Here is a 20,206-nt window from a genome sequence, read left to right as displayed (position 1 = left end):
GAGCTCCAAATAAGATAAAGCTCCCGGCACACAATAGGTGCTTAAAAAAAAAAAAAAAGCCAGCTATCATCACTGAAGTGAGCTTTTTCTGAGAGCAAACATGTTTAACTCATAAATTTCTTTCATTGATAAGATGTAACCAATGGGAAACTTGGGGCAGGCACACGATGCCTCTCTGTACTGTCTCTGCAACGTCCTGTGAATGTATACTTACTTTTTCTTCTATTTAGAGCTCTAGGAGAAATACCTGTATACCATCTTGCGCGCCTCCTTGTGAGGCTCAGTGGGCTATGCTCAGAGAGTGGAGATAAATGTCTGCCGTCTGTAGCAGAAAGGCAGTTACACATTTCAGAATGATGTTTTTCCGAAGAAATGGCAAAAGCCAGACGAAACAGACTGACACGGTCACTGTGGTTTGGAATCTCAGTTTTTCTATCTGGCTTTACTACTTTTGGCTCTACACTGGAGAGGAACCAGTGTCCTCATGAAACAGCCAGTATAAGAGCAAGCAGCTTACTTCATAGGAGTAGCTAATAACATTTAACTGTTGAGCATTTTACCAAAACCCACTCACGTCAATTTAAGTGTAGTGCAGTGGAAGAAATTATTGCACATTGCAAAGTTGTGCTGCATTTCACTTAAATCTACAAAGGCCAACAGAAGTGCAGTGTGATATAATAAATTACTGCAAAATATTATAATAATAAGGGGAGAAGGTGGCTGTTACTGAAGCCCTTGGCCCCAAGGTAACTGAGGTCACCCCCACCGAACCCCCCAGCACACATCCCTCATTATTTCAGCATTTGTACTATAGGGGGTTACAGGACTTCCGCCCCAAAGCAATGGGGTGAAAACGTCGGAGCTCCCAGATGGAGGGGCCACCACTAGAAGAAAAGCTGGGGCAGGCTGGAGGAGAGGGGCTGTGGAAAAGGTTGCTCTCAGCATCACACACGCCTCATTCTTCTAGAACGGGTATCCACAAATTCCCAAGATTTGCGAGAACATAACCCTTGAGAAGGTGGGGGTGACCCACGGAGGGATTCCCTGGAAAAGCTGAGACGGCCCCAGCTGGAGATGCGGCGTCCACTCCCGGGGGTCAACTACGAGGGGAGGGGGCGTCTGCGAGAAAGGGGAGGGGCGGCGGTGGGCAGCCCAGGGAGGAGAGGAGGGGCGAGGCGCCGTCGCCAGCCCCCTCCCCTCGTCTGCGCTCCCTTCCTTTCCCTGTCGGTCGGGCACCCGAGCGCACCCCGCCGAGGCCGGGCCGTTTCAGGGGGAGGCGCCAACTCGTCGCGGCGCAGGGCCCCTGACCGTGCAGTAACCGCTACCCAGGAGGCGGAGCGGACGAGGCTCCGGCCTGCGCGGAGGTAAGAGGGTGGAGGAGTGGTGTGGGAGGCCGAGGGGGATCGCGGCCGTGACGTGGGATGCTGTCAGGTACCCCTGGGGCAGGCCATCCCTCCCCGCCCTGCGGCCCGACCTCCCCGCCAGAAAACGCTGAGGGGCCCAGGGGAGTAGAGCCACTACCGTGCCACAGGCCTAGGCGTCGCCGCGCATGCGTAAACCTGCTGGCGGGAGCTGGAGGCTAGGTTCTGGAGCTACACCCCAGCCCAGGCCGCGGGCAGAGATTGCCCTGCGCATGCGCAATTTCGCTGGCGTGGGTCCGGCGCGCTGCTCTGGGACTACATCCTGCCGAGGCGCCGGCCCAGGCTGCGCTGCGCATGCGCGAGTCCTCTGGTAGGGGTCCCGTTTGGCGTCATTCCAGGGTGATCACCTGCCGAGAGGCCGCTCTCAACTTAAGCTCCCGCGTCCGGTGCGACTGGGGCGGGGGAGGGGGCCGTCACGGGTCCCGGGGGAGCGTCCTGCCCGGAGTTTCGCCTACATAACCAACTCGCAGCACTGCATAGTTTGCTGATGTTTTCATTTCTGTCGCCTCGACCCCTAGGCTCCAGTCCCATAAATCTAGTACCACAGGTCCCGGGCCCCAGACCGGCTCGTTAACTCAGTGGTAGTATATGCTTTCGACATTTGGTCCTGATGTCCAGGAATAGCGTGGAAAGTTTGACTTTGTTAGGCGAAGCTGTTTTGGAACTGTGGAGGGAGGGGAAGAAATCGCCGAGCGTCTTAAGCCGCAACATGACTGATCTGCTCAGCCCTGGAAATAGAGGTTTTCAGACATTGAAAACTTTCCAAGCGCTCTGTCTTGGCGGAGAAAGAACTGAGTTGGAAGGCGAATTTAGAATGAACTTTTTGCTTTTGTTCTTTGCAAAAATGACATAAAATGTTGCAACAGTTCGAGGCCAGGACTAAAACAAAATGCATTTCGTGGAGCTACTTTGTACCGCGCTTGGCGACTTACCTTGTTAGAGCTGAATAAAAGTGGTTGAGTTCACAAACAGTGCTCTGGATCATTGCTCTTTCCCCCACACTCGAAAGTGACAGTCACTGTTTAACGTTTATTTAGCCTCCTGGGTTTGCACCTTCCTAGTATTGTGTTCCTGCTGGGCTTTATACCTTACTAGACGGGGGTCCTAGTTAAGTCAGTTTCGTGACTGCTGAGGCTACCGTGAAGAGTTTCTAACAATGTCATTACTGTGTGCGTTGTAATCTTATATGATGTGGTGATACAGATTTGGGGGCTGGAAGAGCCATTTAGGCTCAGAGAATGAGTACTCTGGCTGAAATGTAATCTCTTTATTTCCTGCTAGACAGCACATGCGTATTATTAAGCAGCAGGTGAAAGCAACAAGAATGATAGGTTCTTGCATGCCGCACTTCCACCACTCAAGCCTTATTGTTCTTGCTGGGCTCGCCAAGCAGACCCTCACCCCAGGGCTTCTGCATTTGATATTTCCAGTATGTTCAATGCTCACTTTCCCTCTCCTCCCAAGCCTGCATGGCACAGAACTTCGTTTAAGTCTTGAAACAATTGCCATCATTTCAGAGAGGTGACTACCTCACCTAAAATGGCTGGCTCTCCAAACTCTTGTACTGCTAGTTTGGCTTTGTAGCACTTAATCACCGTCTGATATTATGTATTTGTAAGGGTATGATCAATCTACCTCCACCGTAATTGAAGCTCAGAAGGTATTTGTTGATTGTGGAAGTAAAATGGGAAACTAACTTACTCCAGAGATATTTTTGTACTGAACTCAACATAGATTCATTCACTTATTCAACAAAAGTTTATTTTCTGTCAGGTCCTGTCCTTGGTGCTTGGGATATATCAGTGAACAAAACAGACAAAGATTCCTTCCCTCTGGAGCTTACATTCTAGCAAAGAATGATAAAAACCATATTTGCTTATTCGGTTAGAAAATTACAAACGCTATGAAAAAGGAGAACAGAGAAAGGGAATTGGGAGTGCAGGTATGGGTTGCAATTTTAAACATCATGGGTATGGTGAGTCTGAAGGATAAACCAAAGGTGATGTTTAACATGGAGAACTGGGTTTTGGAGATAAATGTTCTTCTGGGAGAAAACGTTCTTTATCACGCTCTACAGTGTCTTTTATGGGAACCCACAGCATGACCCTTGTGATAAACGTCACCATTTTTTTATAGTATATAGGTGAAAAAACATTTTTTTCCCAAATAAGAGTTCAAATTATTCAGGAGTTTACAGTTTAACTTAGCACATCAAATGAAGACACTGGACTTTTACAAGGAAGAGACTAGCCAGACAACTATGTAAATTGTGCTGAGAAAAACTGTATGTTGTCTCCACCGTTTTTTGCGATTGCTTCCAAATGTCCCTCTGACTGTGGATGACTGGTGAAGATCTTTTTTAAGAATGTTCGTTGCTTTTCTGTTTTTGAAACTGTGTAGGAGAGGAGCTTAAATCACCCGGTGTGATATTATGCTATAAGGTATTAAATGACCTCTCTTAGAGGTATCGGAATGAACCAGATAAACCTAACTAAATTTCAATCCATAATTAAAAAAGGCTTAGAGAAAGAGGGTGATGGAGAGGAATAATGTTAGAAAGTAAAGTGTGTTTCCCCTCATGTTTTTTACTTATATAGATTACAAATATTTGGTGTTCAAACACCAAAATATTATTAGTCTAGGACCATAAATGTAAGGAATCCATGGAATTTGCTTATGCCCTACAAAATTGTCGTATTCAAGTTTGGTTTTATCAGTTGATTAAAGTGAAATTTAAATGCCCCAAGATACTGCTACTGTTGAGGTTTACTTGGATTTAAATTATTACAAAGCAGGCTGGGCGTGGTGGCTCACCTGTAATCTCAGCACTTTGAGAGACCGAGGCAGTCAAATCTTCTTGAGCCTAGGAGTTAGAGACCAGCCTGGACAACATGGCAGAACTTTGTCTCTACAGAAAAACAAACGAACAAACAAAAAGTAGCCAGGTGTGGTGGCACACACCTGTAGTTTCAGCTACTTGGGAGGCTGTAGTGAGAGGATCACTTGAGCTGGGAAGGTTGAGGCTGCAGTGAGTCATGATCACACCACTGCACTCCAGCTTGGGCAATAGAGTAAAACCCCATCTAATAAATAAATAAATATTGCTACAGGTTAAAATTGTCCAGGAAAAGGGAGATTGGAGACCAGGAATTATTGGGGTTACAGAGTGACATTAAGGACTCTTGTTAAAGACTGAAAGAGAGGTCCACATGAAGATTTTACTTCAAAGGAGTGGATAGCTTGCCTCCTGGTAAGGGATATTGATAATGTCCATCAATGGAAGGCTAAGATGATACTTCGAGCTTTCATTGTCTGGAAGGAACATGTGTCCAGTTCACATGGTGATCACATTCTAACAACGTGAAGGTTTCCAGGAAACTTAAACCATAATAATTTTTCAGCATTAATCTGACATTAGAGTGAGTTTCTTTTATGTCTTCAGCCTTGCTAATTGGCCTGAGCTAATATCTCTTATGGAAGATGTTTTGAGCTAACAAGTACCGGTAGGAGATAGTATGTGAATAAAGCAAATTTTGAGTGCATTATAATATTTCCTGTATTATGCTGCATGTATGCATGTATATAATACTGAACAAAACCAATCTCAAGTGGAAATGAGCCAAGGCCAAGAGGGCCTGCCATGTTGAAGGGATAGGTATGCTGTGGGTCAAAGATCTTTAACAATTAGGATCTCTGTAACAGGCGTGTTAAGATTTTTTTTTGAAAAATTGGATTAAATCTATAAGGACCTAGATTTAAAATGGATTTACAAATGAGATCTCAAGTCTCAACTCACATTAGTTAATATAACAACTTAAAAATATTTTTATCATTTGTGTTGATTATTTTTCATATTTGAAAATGACACTTTCGCTGTGTGTGGCTGAAAAGACTGAAGTTGTCAAGCTCAGTAATCTTTTCAATTAAATACTGCTTTGCTTTGTACTGAAGATCTGACTCATCACTCTTGTTGAAATTTGGAAAACTTTTTAAAAAAACAAATAATTAAAATAGCAACAGTGTTTCTGTATTCTACACAACAGTTTTCTGTTTTTCATGAACATATGGCAATATCATTTCCTCTGAGGTTGTGTGCTAGTTTTAGTTATGCTTTTAGTGTTTTAGTTTTGTCCATACTGTTTATAATTGTTCCATTTTAATTAGCCATGTGGGTATTTTACTGTTATTTGTCATTGATTTTAGACATCTCATTTAAGTGGAGCTAACATTGCAGCTAACATTATCCTTTTTTGCAAGTGAAAATTGGGATCATGTTTTATTATTGTATATGTATTTATATTATTTATAACTTGATGATGACCCTTAAAAAGCTATTAAAGATACTATCTAATGACTCACCTAAGCATATATTTGGGAACCATCATTATCCTATTGAAATTTATGTGGTCTGCAGCTCATTAACACATTGATGCTGTAAACTGCATGCTGGTACCCTAAAAGACATAGATATTATTTAATTTTCTGTTTCTTTTGATTATAAAAGCATCATCAAATGTGTTGCCCACCCAGATGGGATAATTTTAAGCATAGAGTTCTATATTGAGATAATTCTAAAAAATATTAATGTGTTTCTCGTGCTCGCTTCGGCAGCACATACACTAAAAAATATTAATGTGTTTCTCAAGCATAGCTTTGGAGTTGATCTCATTAAGTTGAATTTTAAAATATGTAACACTGGGACTTCTCTACAGGAATTACTATTTCTTTTTCACCGCTTCTTCTGGAATCACTTCTAAAGAAGAATTATTAGCATTTAGAAGCCCCTGATTAACTGCAAAATATCAGCACTTAAAACCTACCATTGGGTTGGGGTAATGTGGACACAAGCCCCTAAGAGCTGGATATTGTTTTGCTCTACGTTATTCTGTTTTCTCTCATGTATTTGCTTTCAATTCAGTGCCTACTGCAGGCACTGAATTAATATTTGTTGAATGAATTAGGCAAATGAACCTATGTCCCATAAGCAGCTTAACTCATTTTTTAGGTCAGAGGTATTACCAAGTAATATAACACATTGTGTAGCAGATACACTGATTAATACTGATTACTTTACCAAAAATAATAGGTACAACCTGCCTGTTTTATGTTTTACACAGGGAAATGAATTATTTGACTTTATGTGAAGATTAAGAATGAACGTGTTTATCACATTATCAAAAGAGTGTCCCCTTGTTCAGTAGTCTTCAACTGCATAGTTTTTAAGAGTGTAGATAAAACTCTCAGCATAGAATATATAGAAATAAGGAGTTATCTGCCCCAAACAGGGATACTTTAAAAATAAATTATTGAGCCATACAATTAGGAAAGCAGCTGAAATAGGAAATGTCATGTGACAGATTACCTTACTTGATATATATTTGGCTTTGAAACATTACTTTTGTACAGACTTGAAATACTGGCCCCTGAGTGTCCCATTTGGAACCTTTAAAGACAGAGATCAGTGGTGGGAGCTTCTGCTGGGAGAGGGTACTTACCATTCTGTTTTCTATTTATATTGCAAGGCAGATATTAGTACAGTAAGATTCTGTAAAAACAGTTTTAGGTTACATTTTAATAAAATGAGGAAATACATAAGAGACTGTTTTGCAAAGAACAAAGCACCTTTTAATATAAATAACTATATATCATATATATATGAGCCAAGTCATATATCCCAAAACAAACATATAAGGGAAAAACTAATAAAGTAACACATAGTAAGATAATCTTCCTGTCATCCCATAAGATCGTGTGAGATGATCTTATGCTGTAACACTGTCACTGTGAAGAAAATCTTCCCAATACTGTTGCCAGCTTTTGCCCTGGTTCTACAAGAAACATTGCCCTCCTATGCAGAAAAGGGGACGTTTGTAAGCAGATTTAGACCCTAAGCAGAAAGCACATTTTTGCCATTTTAATACACTGATATTAAACATTATTTTTCCTATTTTGGATTTTTCTTACAGGGACAATAGTATAAATACTACTCATTGGAATGTTATTTAATCTTCCTATTTAAAAAAATCTATTTATTATTATTATTTTTTGAGATGGAGTCTCACTCTGTCACCCAGGCTGGAGTGCAGTGGCGTGATCTTAGATCACTGTAACCTCTGCCTCCTGGGTTCAAGTGACTCTCCTGCCTCAGTCTCCCAAGTAGCTGTGATTACAGGCACACACCCTTACTCCTGGCTAATTTTTGTATTTTTAGTAGAGATGGGGTTTCACCATGTTGGCCAGGCTGGCCTCAAACTCCTGACCTCAATTAATCCTCCTGCCTCTGCTTCCCAAAGTGTTGGGATTACACATGAGCCACCGTGCCCGGCCTATTTTTGTTTTTTTAGAGACAGAGTCTTGCTCTGTTGCTTAGGCTGATGTGCAGTGGTATGATCATAGCTCATTTAAAAATTTTTTTATTTATTTATTTTTTATTTTTTGAGATAAGATCTTTGGCACCCGTGCTGAGTGCAGTGGTGCAATCATGGTTCACTGAAGCCTTGACATCCGGGCTCCAGCGATCCACCTATCTTAGCCTCCCGAGTAGCTGGGACTACCGGTGTGTACTACCACATGTAGCTAATTTTTAAGTTTTCTGTAGAGACAGGGTCTTCCTATGTTGCCCAGGCTAGTCTCAAACTTTTGGGGACCTCAAGCGATCCTCAAAGTGCTGGGATTACAGGTGTGAGCCACCATGCCTGGCCTTCCTAGGGTATTGATTCAATTTTATTTTATAGATGGCTAAAGAAATTATAGTTTATGAGTTTTCATTACCAAACGTTTATTGAATTTCCATGTCCTTGGTAAAGGCAAAATTAGAATGATAGAATTCTCATTTTAAGAGTTTATTTTCTTTAACATGGGGTAACCTTAATCTCTCCATCCTGAGATGATTAATTTAAGCTCAAAGTCTTGAAAGCCATCTTGTCAGATGGAAAAGCTGTAGCACACCAGCTTATTGACAGTTACATGGGACCTTTTATCTTTGGTATTCCCTCCACCAAAACTTCCCCATGAAAAAATTCCCATCAAAGTCTAGCCAGGCATATGTTGGTATCCATAACATGTTAAAATGGTATTGTCTTCTGCATGTTTTAAAATTGTATCAAATAGTATACCATATGTATCATTTTGTGACTTAGTGATTTTGGTGAACACTGTTTTGTAGATATACCTGTTCTGATTCTAGATAATTTGTTTTAATAGCTGCCTAGTATGCATATGCCACAGTTCATTGGTTCTGTTGATCAATTCGTTTGCTCTTTCTTGCTTTTTGCTATTGGGAATATTTGTGTGTATGCTCTAGAGTTTATCTAGGGCAGTGTTGCTAAAATTGCAGGACTTGTTAGTGATCTGGAAATTAGTGGGCTGAGATCAGCATTTTCTTTTAAAATGAAATTGAACAGGATAAAATAGGATAGAGTAGGGTAGAATAAAATAGCATAAAGTAGAAAAAATAGAAAAGATACCAAGCATCGCATTGTAGGAGGAGTACGAATTATTTTCTGAAATTTTTGTTTCAGTTATGTATACATATCAAAAAAAGATGGAAAGACTGCTGTGGTCTAAATATTGTTGAACTGTTCTGTAGAGTGATTGCACCAATTTACATTCCTTCTAGCAGTGGATATGAGTATGCCTTCTCATCTACATCCTCGCCAGCACTGGGGAGTTGTCCCCCTTGAACTTTTGCTGATCTGATAAAAGAGATCTATCTCATTGTGGTTGCATTTCTATGATAAATAATGTGGTGAACTTGAGTATCTTTTAATATGTTTATTAATTTATTCTTCTGTGAATTGCATGGATCCTTTGTTCACTTTTGAATTGTGTCATTTGTTTTATTCTTATTGATTTACAGGCATTCTTTATATATTTTGTATATGAATCCTTTCCAAGCTGTCCATTATGTATGTTACAAATACCGACCCCCATTCTGTGGCATATTTTTCCCTTTGTTCATATTTACTGCTCTTTTCTTTGTGGTTTATGCTTGCTTGTCGTATTTATGAAATCTTTAACTGCTCTGAGGTCATGAAGATATTTCTATACTTCTAAAAGTTCGAAAGTTTTGCTTTTTTTTTTTTACATTTCCACATGGATTCTCTTTTATTTTCTGTATGGAAATACTATAGATTAAATTCTCCTTAGTGTACATTTTTTCATATGTTTCAGTGTCCAGCTTGTTTAAACCCTCTCCTGAAGCTTATAAAGTATGATATTCAAAAGTTACCTTTTATAACTTTAACATTTTTATAATAGAGCAACTCTGCTGCTGACTTTTTAATAGTAGATAGCACAGATACAATTTTTAAACTATTTTTCACAGATAAAGAATGGATTGTTAAATGTGCAAGATAGTGTATTCTTTTCCTTCTGTTTTTCTCTAATAGAATTTATTTGTGTATTTATATTTCCAGTCACATTAACTTTGCTCTAGAAGACAACTTTACAAGGATCAAAAAGGAACAGGATTAAAGATGACTGAATACTGGGTTCCAGAAATTTAAAACAATCAGGTACAAAAGTGTTTGGAGGGAATGCTCCCAGCCAGTCAGTATAAAAATAAAACTGTTGAGAATGTACACAAGAAAATCTTAAAGTATCTAGCCCTGAAATACAGTGGAGGGTCCCAAAACAAGGGCTTTGGGATAGTCCTGGTTCTAATACTGGCTCTGACACTGATTGGTTGGTGACTGTTGGTCACATTACTGAAATGAGTGAATAAAATGGAGGCAATGATTAACCTGTTTCATTTGGATATTATAAAGATTAAATGAGATAAGGTGAGGCACTTAGTGCCTGGCACAGAATAACTTTATTTTTACTGTTATTATTGCTATTGTCATTTAGAATACATTTTATCACATCATGGGTATGGCTTTCTGTATGTATATTGTGAATTGTTATTTTAAGTATATATATCAACCTATTGTTAATAGCCTGGTGAAATCACATGGATAACAGGGTAAGGTAATCTCCACATGTATTGCACAAACTATACATGCAAATTGGGGATGCTAGTTTTCTCTATTATGTATGCATCACATTGAAATAATGTAAAAAAAAAGCCAACCATCTCCTACAATGCTAAAAAATTCAAAAGACTTTTTAGTAGTAGTATACAATAGTAATTAATCTTGATTTATTTTTAAATCTTGAAGGACTTTCTGATTGACTAATATGAAATTATGTTAATCTTATATTTCATCCAAATTGAATCCTGCACGTCATTTCTTTGAATGTGGTAATTTCCATGACATACATGCAATTATGTCTTAACCTGATGTCAGATAAACAGAATGGCCTGTGTTCCCACCATTCTAATTTTAAAGAGTTTCATTATACTTGAAATTGATGAAAGACACTGAAAAGAGGTTTTGTCCTACTCAAAAGCCCAGGATCACTTTTTCATGATTTTGCACATTAACAAGATTTCCCTTCTGCTAGGAACGAAAGGGGCCTAGAGTAGCGCAGTGAGGGGCAGTCACATCTGTACTCGGTCCCTTTTCGTTTTTTCTCTTCTATCCCTCTTTCTTCTCCTCTCCTTTTATTTTTTATTCCAGGAAACTTGGGGCAAATATGGAAAAGGTGTTTCCTGGTAGGATGAAGGAGAAAGAGAGGGATCTTTGGAACAGGCCAGTTCTAATATACACAAAGCTGGGTTCTAAGGATGCTTTCTATAAATACGGTGTGTTTTACTCTGATCCATGGGCTGTGGCATTGAAGGAATCATCATCTGCGCTTTTGAAGAGCTTACCAATTAATAGAGAAGATACATCATACAAGAATAACTGTCATATGTGGCAGAATTTGAAAAGTGCCATCAATGTAGTTAAAAACAAAACAAAAAACTGCTGTGGAAATACAGAGAAGAGGTCCCAGCCCATTTGGGTAATCAGAATCCACGCTGATGTAAATCTCAGTGGCAGTCATGCTGGGTCTTAGAGAAAATTAGGATTTTAACAGATCTGCTAAGATGCCATAGATAATATGTAGTAAGTATTCATTAAAATGGCAAAATATCTTTCCATATCATCAATCAGATTGGTTTATACATTTTTAAGTGAGAAACTTCTAATTGATCTTCTTAAAAGCAAGCGTATCTTTTTTACTTGTTTCCAAACGTTATAAATAATAATTTGCTATTAATTTTCATAATTTTAAGTTATAATAATTCTGAATAAATTATGATTCCTCATTCTGCGAGATCTTTTTATAGCTGAGGAAAAAAATTACTAATATCTTCAAGGGCGTAGAAAACATTGATAAAGAACACTGTTTAGACTTGGCCATATTTTGATTATTGTTTTTAATCTGTCTATTATGGGGCTCTCACTCTACTGTAGAAAATATCAGATAAAAGGTTCCGATGTTAGTACCTGAAATAAAAGATTGTATTTAAGAAAATGGACCCCACCTCATGAATTAGAAAAAGCAACATCATTAAATACAGCCTTATTAAATTGCTTTTTGGAGGACAGAGATTATTTTATTTTTATTTATTTTTAGTGATGAAATAGTTGACCTCATAATTATTGAACCACAGTCCAGACATATTGCATAGCTTCTGCTAGAGCTGCTCCTGCTGTTACTTCTACCTGGTAGAAAGTAGGTGATGTTAGCATGGTTATTAAGGCAAGAACATTCAATGCATTGCTACATATTGGGTGGCTGTTGTTTCAGATTTTTCATTAAGTCCAGAATAACAAAGCCGCATTCATTCATTCATTTTTTTCATCATTTTCATTCATTTCTCCTTTTTTTTTCCAGCTTAGCAAATCACATATTCTTCTGTGGAACTGAGAATTGATGTCTGCTCTTCCCAGTGATTTGGAACTTTCCAATCCCAGAGAAAAGTTGACCAAGGTCTAAAATTTATTTTTCCTTATCATAGGAAGTCAACTCTGAAATGAAAATTTTCTACTCATTTCCTTTATAGTCTTAAGGACCCATGTATATTTTGAGACTACTTTTTCAGACCTTAGCAGGAAGATTCCCGTAAGAGGCCATCCAGTAGTTCCAGATCAATTCAAACATTTTTGGAGTTTTATAGCTGGTAATTTTCATGCCTAAAGTTTGATTCCTTTATCTTCCCTTCACAACATTTGAGCTTAGCTTATTTTCTCTGCTAATTAGCAGTAAAGTAATTTTAACCTGCCTAGTTCCATCGAACATAAGGGATCCTGATTTTACCACATACTTTTTCCTCAGGGACTGCCCAGGACTGAGTCCATATGGAAGAAGAACTTCCTCTTTTCTCTGGAGACAGTGGCAAGGTTAGAAAAATCATGCCCTTGGAGCATGTGTGTTCTGTCGCATGAAATATACTTCATGAAGCATCTATTGGTCACCGATAGGAAGATCAATGAGATACTATCTATCTTTGAGGGGCTCACAGTGTAATCACTGAGATGCCAGCAGATAATTGTTGTGGGTATGGAGAATGCTGAAGGGGCCAGCAGGGAACCGATACGCCTGAGGTGCAGAGACAGGGCTCCCAGAGATGGTGACAGTGAGGGATGAGGCAGGAAGGCCATCCCCTACCTTCAGACAGTGCTGGCCTGCAAGAGGCTATGAGTTGACCAATGTTTATCCCATTCCCAGAGATTTTTAAAATTATAAACTGTCTGATCTTAGATGATATGTTCTCAATTCATCGTAGACATTCTTTAATTTCTTTCTTCATCACATCTGAACATGACAGTCAACCAGCTTAAGTCCACTCAGTGTCCAATTGATGTTAAAAGCCTCACATCTTCCTACATGCATATTGATTTCCATCTTGTGTTATTTTGTTAAATTTACAAAATATCTACTTATTGCTATTAACAGCTTAATATTAACTGTCATTATTAACTTTTGTCAGTTTCCCATACTTATTTAATAAAATCACGTCAAAATTCAATCAAACTGTAAAGAATTATGCAAAGCCAGCATCGTGTACAAAGATGGCAAAGCTTTTGAAACTAAACCGTAGCATTACCATGTGCAGACTTAAGTGTTCATTTGTGAGCCCTTGTAGGAAAGTCCAAAAGTAGCTTACAAAAGTAATGTATAGAACTTAAGAGTCTCACAAAATGTTAGCAGAAAAATTCCTAATTTTTCCTAGGAACAAGTTTCATAAAATAAAGAATAGATTCACAGAATCAGCAATGAAATTACAGTATTGTAACTACATAGTGATTGAACATATACAAATATATATACAAAGTATTATAATGAATGAATGTTTATAATATAATGAATACTATATAGTGAATATATTTATAAGATATAATGAATATAATGAATATATACAGATTGTTCTAATGCTAGGAAGTACTCAAAAGGTGAAGTGTTGGCATTTTTTCTTAACTCTTTTTTGCTAGGTATGCCTAACATGTAATTTTGATTTTCTTTAAATATACTGTATTTTAAATTGAATTGCAACAACTCAATAGTTGTCTGTAATTAAGTGAAGTATGGTTATACACTCGATTCTTCATATTGCTGGAGAAGCATAGTTACACAGGTATCACTCACTCAAAGGAAGAAGAAGGTGCAATTTGGCCTCTAATTTTGTGGCAGATGTATTTCCTTAATTATGTTTTCCTTGAGCTAATATTAAAATTTCAGGACTTGACATTTCCCAAACAGACGCCAGATCTTGAAGGAAGGGGAGGTGGACTAGATGTGAGAAAAGTAGTAAAAGAAAGCCGGCCTGGGTTAATTATCACCTGTGGCAGTGTTATTTGCAGTAAGGAGGGTTACCTGTGCCAAACCAGGACTGAATTCTAGGGACACCATATTGCCATGCTCTCATTCCTTAGTACTGCTTTTTTCCCCATACAGATTTTTCTATTGACCACACTTGGCTCTTGCTCAGCCAGTTTCTTACTTGACAGTGGGGCACGGAGTTGATTGGGTCATTCTGCAGAGACAGCTGCTGTCATGCAGAATGACTGCAGATAGATTGAGGCTGCTATGGGGGACTATTGTGTGCATCCTACATTGTCTCATAAGTGTGCTGGACAGAAGAATGTATATTGCTTCTCTGAACAAAGATGCTGTAATTCCTTGAGACTGACACAGGTAGAGTATCCCTTATCCGAAATGCTTGGGACCAGAAGCATTTGGATTTCAATTTTTTTTTTTTTTAAATTTTGGAATATTTGCTTTATATTTACCAGTTGAGTATCTTTAATCTGAAAATGTGAAATCTGAAATGCTCCAATGAACACTTCCTTTGAGCAGGACCTTTGAGCATCAAAATTGGTGCTGAAAAAGTTTTGGGTTTTGGATTCAGATTTTTGAATTAGGGATGCTCAGCCTGTATTAAATATGTACTTCAAAAAATGCAAATACATGCATTTTATAAATTTAGTCATCAGTTCCCTATGTAATAGTTGCCCTAACAAACTTAAAAATTGAGTATTTGATGACTAACTTCCAGCAGCCAGCCTTCTGCCAGAGATTAAAAGCAATATATTCACATCTCTGTTGTACTCAGGTTATATTGTAATTATTTGTTTTCTATTAAATTGTGACCTCCTTGAAGGGAATGATCATGTCTTATTTTTGTATCTTAGTCAGTGATACTATCAGATCCCACATTCTCCTGACTTGTAGCATCATTTCATAAAACTTACAGACTGGAGGTTTCATTAAAGAAAACACATATTAGAATCCCAGTAGCCAGTAGAGTTACGGGCTGGGTACCATAGGTTTTTACACAGGTGGGCCAGGAGGAAAGCCTATAACTAATCATTTGTAGACAGGTGTGTAAGAGCTGGCTGGAATTTACAGCCTGATTCGAGACATCCAGAAAACCACTTGATTTAATAGCAGAGCAGGATGAAATATAAAACTCTGCTTGCAAGGGAAAAATGAAATAGTCATTGTGTCTTTCCATCTGTGCTTTTCGTGGAAGACAACCCACAGTAGGCATTATTGCCTGTTCCTTATGGAGTCTGAGAATAGCCAAAGCCCTGCAAATGCAAGCAAACACTAGGTCTACCAGTGGTATCACACTTTATGTCAACTTTTTACTCAGCAATCGGATGATATGTGGAAAGAACTCTGGGCTTTAATCTGGCCCGTCCACTGAGAAGCTAGTGATCTTGGATGATTACTTAGTCTCCCTGTGCCCCAGTTTCCCCATAGGTAACATGAGGATAATAGTATCTATGTCCTACAATTGTTGTGAAGATGAGAAGTAACGACAGATATAAACATTATTAGATTATTAATACATCTACATTAAATACTTGTTCCACTTCCACTTCCTAAACCTTGTTCTTTTGGAAATTTACAGGCTTAAAATAGGAAAAAAATTAAAAATGAAGACCTCATAGAAAATAAGATTTCTTCATGATGTTGGATGGTGGGGTAATTTAAAGTAGAAGCTTAACCAAAAACTAACGTAACAAAATTCCATCCTTAGCTCTATCGTGGCCTTGGGCAAGTTGCTGTTTTTTCAGTAAACCAGGTGTCACAGAGAAGAAATAAAAATTTTAAATAAAGATTCTTAGATTCCTAGATCAATGTTACATCACCATAGAACACTGTGTGTTCCTAAAATATATATATAATAAAATTGAGGACATAGTTTTACACTTGCATATAACTGTAACCTCTTACATATGTGAGATTTTATTTTGAATTCCAAATTCCAAATTAAGGTTGTCCTGTAGGGAATGCCTGTGGATTTTCCTACCTCATATATATATATGTATTTTTTTTTTTGCAAAGTACTCTGTAACTAAAGTAAATGCAGAAACAGTAAGCACTGTTTCAAAAGTGAATGGGAGAACCAACTGTTGGTGTTGCCCAAAAGATAACAGAAGGTGTTCTTCCTAGGGCAAGGTCTTGTGATCCAAGTGGCCTGTGAGGGAATGTGACTGGATTTGGCATCAGGAGAGCTTGGCCCTGGTACAGGCTCTGTCGTTAACTCACAGGGCGATGCTGATAGCAGGGACAAGCTGCTTGGCTTCTCTGTTAGTTTCTTGGGGCAGCTGCAACAAATGACTACAATTCAAACAACAGCAATGTCTTTTCTCACAGTTCTGGAGGCTAGAAGTCTGAAATCAAGGCATCATCAGGGCGATGCTCCCTCGGTATCTCTCAGGAAGCATCTTCTCAGCTTCTGGTGGTGGCCCCCAGCCATCCTTGCTGCTACTTGACTTCCAGATGTATCACTGCAGTCCCTGTCTCTGTTGTCACCTGGCCTTTTTCCCTGTGTATCACTTTGTGCCCTCTCATCTTCTTATAGACATTAGTCATTGGACATAGGGCCCACTCTAATCCAGTATGACTCCATCTTAACTCATTACATCTACAAAGACCCTATTTCCAAACAAAGTCACCTTCTGAGGTTGTAGGTGGATCTGGACTTCGAGGGGAAACCATTCAACCCACTGCAGCTCCTCTCTGGGGTTTCTTCGGGTTTCTCAGAAAATTATCTTTTGAGTTCTGTTTAGCCACAGCATTCAATAGTGCCATGAAGATTATTCAGAAAAGATAGAAACCTGAAAACAAAGCTTTATTTACAAGAAAAAAGCTGGTGGCTCTGCTTGTTTTTGCTCTAGGTCCAGTGGCCATTGGGACAGCTGCTCCATGCATCTTAGCTTCCCTTTACTGACTGCAGACTTCACTTTGGCTACAAGTTAATACCGTTGGCCAGGATCAGAAGGAAACTTAAAAGTTTGAGAACTTAGTAACAAAGCTGTATTTGATGATATGGCTCAGGTGGAGTAGAAATGGAGAGCTCTGGAGCCAGGAGCAGGGATTTGGGGCCCAGTTTTCAGAATGGCTTCCATGTGAAGGAGTTACAGAGGATGGGATGGAAAGGAGGACTGTGAATCCAGAAATGAGTCACAGCCATTCAAACATTTACTTGTTCATTTCACCAACACAAAGGTATGTATTGCATTGTTAGCTCCATTCAAAGGATGGATGACATGGTAGTAAAAGACTCGGTCTCTGTCCTCCTGAAGTATACTCAGGAGTCTGTGAAGGTGGCCCCAGAGAATTTCATGGTAATGAGGACAGGGGAGGCTTGCTAAGTTAGTAGTGTGGACTTGAGAAGAGCAGAGTTGCTGACTTGTGCTCTTTTAAGGTGGAAGGGACAAGTAGGTGTTCAGTTCTGTAGAAGGTAAGTGGATAGTCCACTCAGTTGCACACCAGAACGCATTCCCGGTAAGGTTGATTTAATAACTGATGGTAAAGAGAGGAGGCCTTAGAAAATCTTTGCTGCTTTAAATCATGTATAAGTTTGTTGATGTTGTGGGAAATAGCAGACATGCCATTTGATAGGCATATTGGCTGTTTATGTATCTTATTATAACCTTGAAAATGTTGGCAAGTTGAAAAGTATATCAATAAAAATGCCTCCAAAGTAGCAAATAGGTAAAACTCTTTCAAACAAATTTATAACATGCTCTTTTAGGAGTGCAGGTGCTCGTGATCTTAATGTATGCTATTAGGGGGTTAATTGTGACCCTGCAACATTTGTGTGTTGAAGTCCTAACAGCCAGTACCTCACAGTGCAACTTATTTGGAAATGGGGCAATGCAGATGTAGTTAGTTAAGATGAGGTCATTAGGGTGGACCTTAGTCCAATATAATTGGGGTCCTTATGAAAAGGGGAAATTTAGATGCAGAGATATGCAGGGCATGGGGGGAGATGATGTGAACAGACATAGGGAGAAGACAGCCATCTACAAGCTGAGAAGTGCAGCCTGGAAGGAGATCCTTCCCTCACAGCCCTCAAAAGGAGCTAGCTAGCTGATACCTTGAGTTTGGACTTCCAGTTTCCAGAACCATAACACAGTAAATTTCTGTTGGTTAAGCCACCTCGCTTGTCACTACTTTGTTACGGCTGCCTTAACAAACAAGTACACGTGTTTTCTGGGTGTTTCTTGTGCCGACCCCCAAACTTGCTTGAGGGATGAGGAAACCCACCAGTTCCTCAAACTGAAGGCCAGGTAAAGCTTGCCCATGAACTAAAACTTCGGACCGTTTCCTTGGTGTCACTTTCAGCATTGTTCTTTACTAAGCATTGTTCTTGACTTAGGCAGCAGATGACATGGCAGCTCTCTCTCTCTCCCTCTTGTTTTTACAACCAGCCTAGTTTCCACAGCTACATTTAAGACATAGCCAATATTTAAAGTATCTGCTGAACATTCAGTTCCCAGAAGCCCAGCTGTGGATGACTCCTGTGTCCTTGAGGACAATGAGTAGGGGAGACCTGGTTCCACCTGGGCCTCCGGTGTCGGCGGCTGTGAGCCGCCCAGAAGCAGCTGGCAGAGGCAATCCCTGCAGCTGCGAGAGGCCTCTCAAAAACAGATGCAGTGTGTTCCTCCCAAAACCAGTGTTCGTCCTCTTCTACAGAGCTGAAGGGGCAGAGAAAATTCACTTTTTAATTTGTTGTTTCAACATATATTTTTTCCTTTTCAGCCAGTACAGGCTACTCTGTCATCTTTGAAGATGTTAGATGTGGGAAAGTGGCCAATTTTTTCCCTTTGTTCTGAGGAAGAACTACAGTTAATTCGTCAGGCTTGTGTCTTTGGCAGTGCTGGCAATGAAGTTTTATACACTACAGTAAATGATGAGGTAATTTTGAAGAAAATAATTCAGCTACTCACATTTTTAGAAATGAATTTGCCAAATTGAAGATCTTGGGGGAACTAAGGAATAAAAGGTAAAAAAAAAAAAAAAAAAGTAAATAAAAAAAAAGGAAATTAGATTTTATTTATTATATAAAGAAGCAGTTTGCTTAAGGAAGATGATGCCTGTTTGGATGTAATTTATAGTTTGTTAGAAATAGAACTGCTTGAACTAACAGTGATTTTTCCCATAGATTTTTGTGCTTGGCACAAACTGTTGTGGCTGTTTGGGGTTAGGTGACGTCCAGAGCACCATTGAACCTCGGAGACTGGATTCTTTAAGTGGCAAGAAAATAGCCAGCCTCAGCTATGGGAGTGGTCCACACATTGTCCTTGCAACAACAGGTAACCTAGGAACCCCATGTAGAATTTCAGGTTTATTTGTCAGCTGCCCTTGAGAACATTGTTTAATTGGTTGAGAGTTGCTGGTTCTTCCTGTGAAATTGACTATGTTTTGGATACCATGAAACATGAATGTATCTGAATGCCAGCATAAGGTAATGTGGCAGATGGAATCTAGTAATCATTGTGTTTTGATGTATGAATGACAATGCTATAAGCCCAGTAAACACTGCTGAACTCATTGTGGACTTTGGCAAGTCTGTCTGAACTTTGAATTCCTGATCTATGAATTGAAAGACTAAACCTTGTATCCAACATCCCCCCCACCTCGCCAACTCTTAGCATTCTGTGATTCTTACGCTAAAGAGTGACTGATGGCTGTAGTTGGCGTTAGTAGTAGGGATTAGCTACTTCATAAGGGATTGAGTAGAAAAATTCCTTGCTCTGAGTGAAGCAAGGAGGAAGAAAGAAAGAAAATAAATAAAATTTCTCCCCAGAAGGTTGTAACCATGGATTTGTAGTTTAATTCACATCAAGACTGAATGGTACAAGAAATCTCAACCCTTGAATTTATTCAAGGTACTGGATGGCAAGTGCCTTAAGGGCATGATAGATGTTAATGCAGATCCTTTCTAGGGGAAGGCACCTTTATCCTAGGCCTGAGAGAATTAACCGAAATAATTGTTCAATGGCAATAGCACATAGTCAAGAGACAACCAGATATACAGTAGTCTCCCCTTATCCATGGTTTTACTTTCTCAGGTTTCAGTTCCCTGCAGTTGACTGTGGTCTGAAAGT

General features: G+C 39.3%; 1 protein-coding gene and 1 long non-coding RNA gene across 24 annotated transcripts in view; one reads left to right on the top strand and one right to left on the bottom strand.

The window, feature by feature from the left end:
* Positions 1 to 1,624, bottom strand: part of LOC135968107 (uncharacterized) — a 65,689-nt gene extending 64,065 nt beyond the window's left edge. Inside the window, exon 1 of the long non-coding RNA XR_010582588.2 lies at positions 1,522 to 1,624. This is a non-coding gene — a long non-coding RNA (uncharacterized lncRNA). The remainder of the gene's footprint in view (positions 1 to 1,521) is intronic.
* RCBTB2 (RCC1 and BTB domain containing protein 2) overlaps positions 1,312 to 20,206 on the top strand; it is a 44,567-nt gene continuing 25,672 nt past the window's right edge. For 6 of the 23 annotated variants that reach the window (XM_065533239.1, XM_005585836.4, XM_065533237.1 and 3 more), the window contains exons 1-5: positions 1,312 to 1,364; positions 9,839 to 9,937; positions 12,192 to 12,287; positions 18,858 to 19,013; positions 19,261 to 19,411. Coding sequence is in view for 17 of the 23 variants with exons in the window: in XM_005585836.4 (XP_005585893.1) it covers positions 12,231 to 12,287; positions 18,858 to 19,013; positions 19,261 to 19,411 (364 nt within the window). In the remaining 6 variants the exon portion in view is untranslated. Of the gene's footprint in view, positions 1,365 to 1,637; positions 1,732 to 9,838; positions 9,938 to 12,191; positions 12,478 to 12,632; positions 12,698 to 18,857; positions 19,014 to 19,260; positions 19,412 to 20,206 lie in introns of those variants that run through there. The other 17 variants (XM_065533238.1, XM_065533234.1, XM_074022013.1 and 14 more) reach the window with 6 other exon arrangements.

The sequence above is a fragment of the Macaca fascicularis genome, chromosome 17 (assembly GCF_037993035.2).
Source record: "Macaca fascicularis isolate 582-1 chromosome 17, T2T-MFA8v1.1".
Taxonomy (NCBI): domain Eukaryota; kingdom Metazoa; phylum Chordata; class Mammalia; order Primates; family Cercopithecidae; genus Macaca; species Macaca fascicularis.
This window is presented reverse-complemented; position numbering and strand designations above follow the sequence as displayed.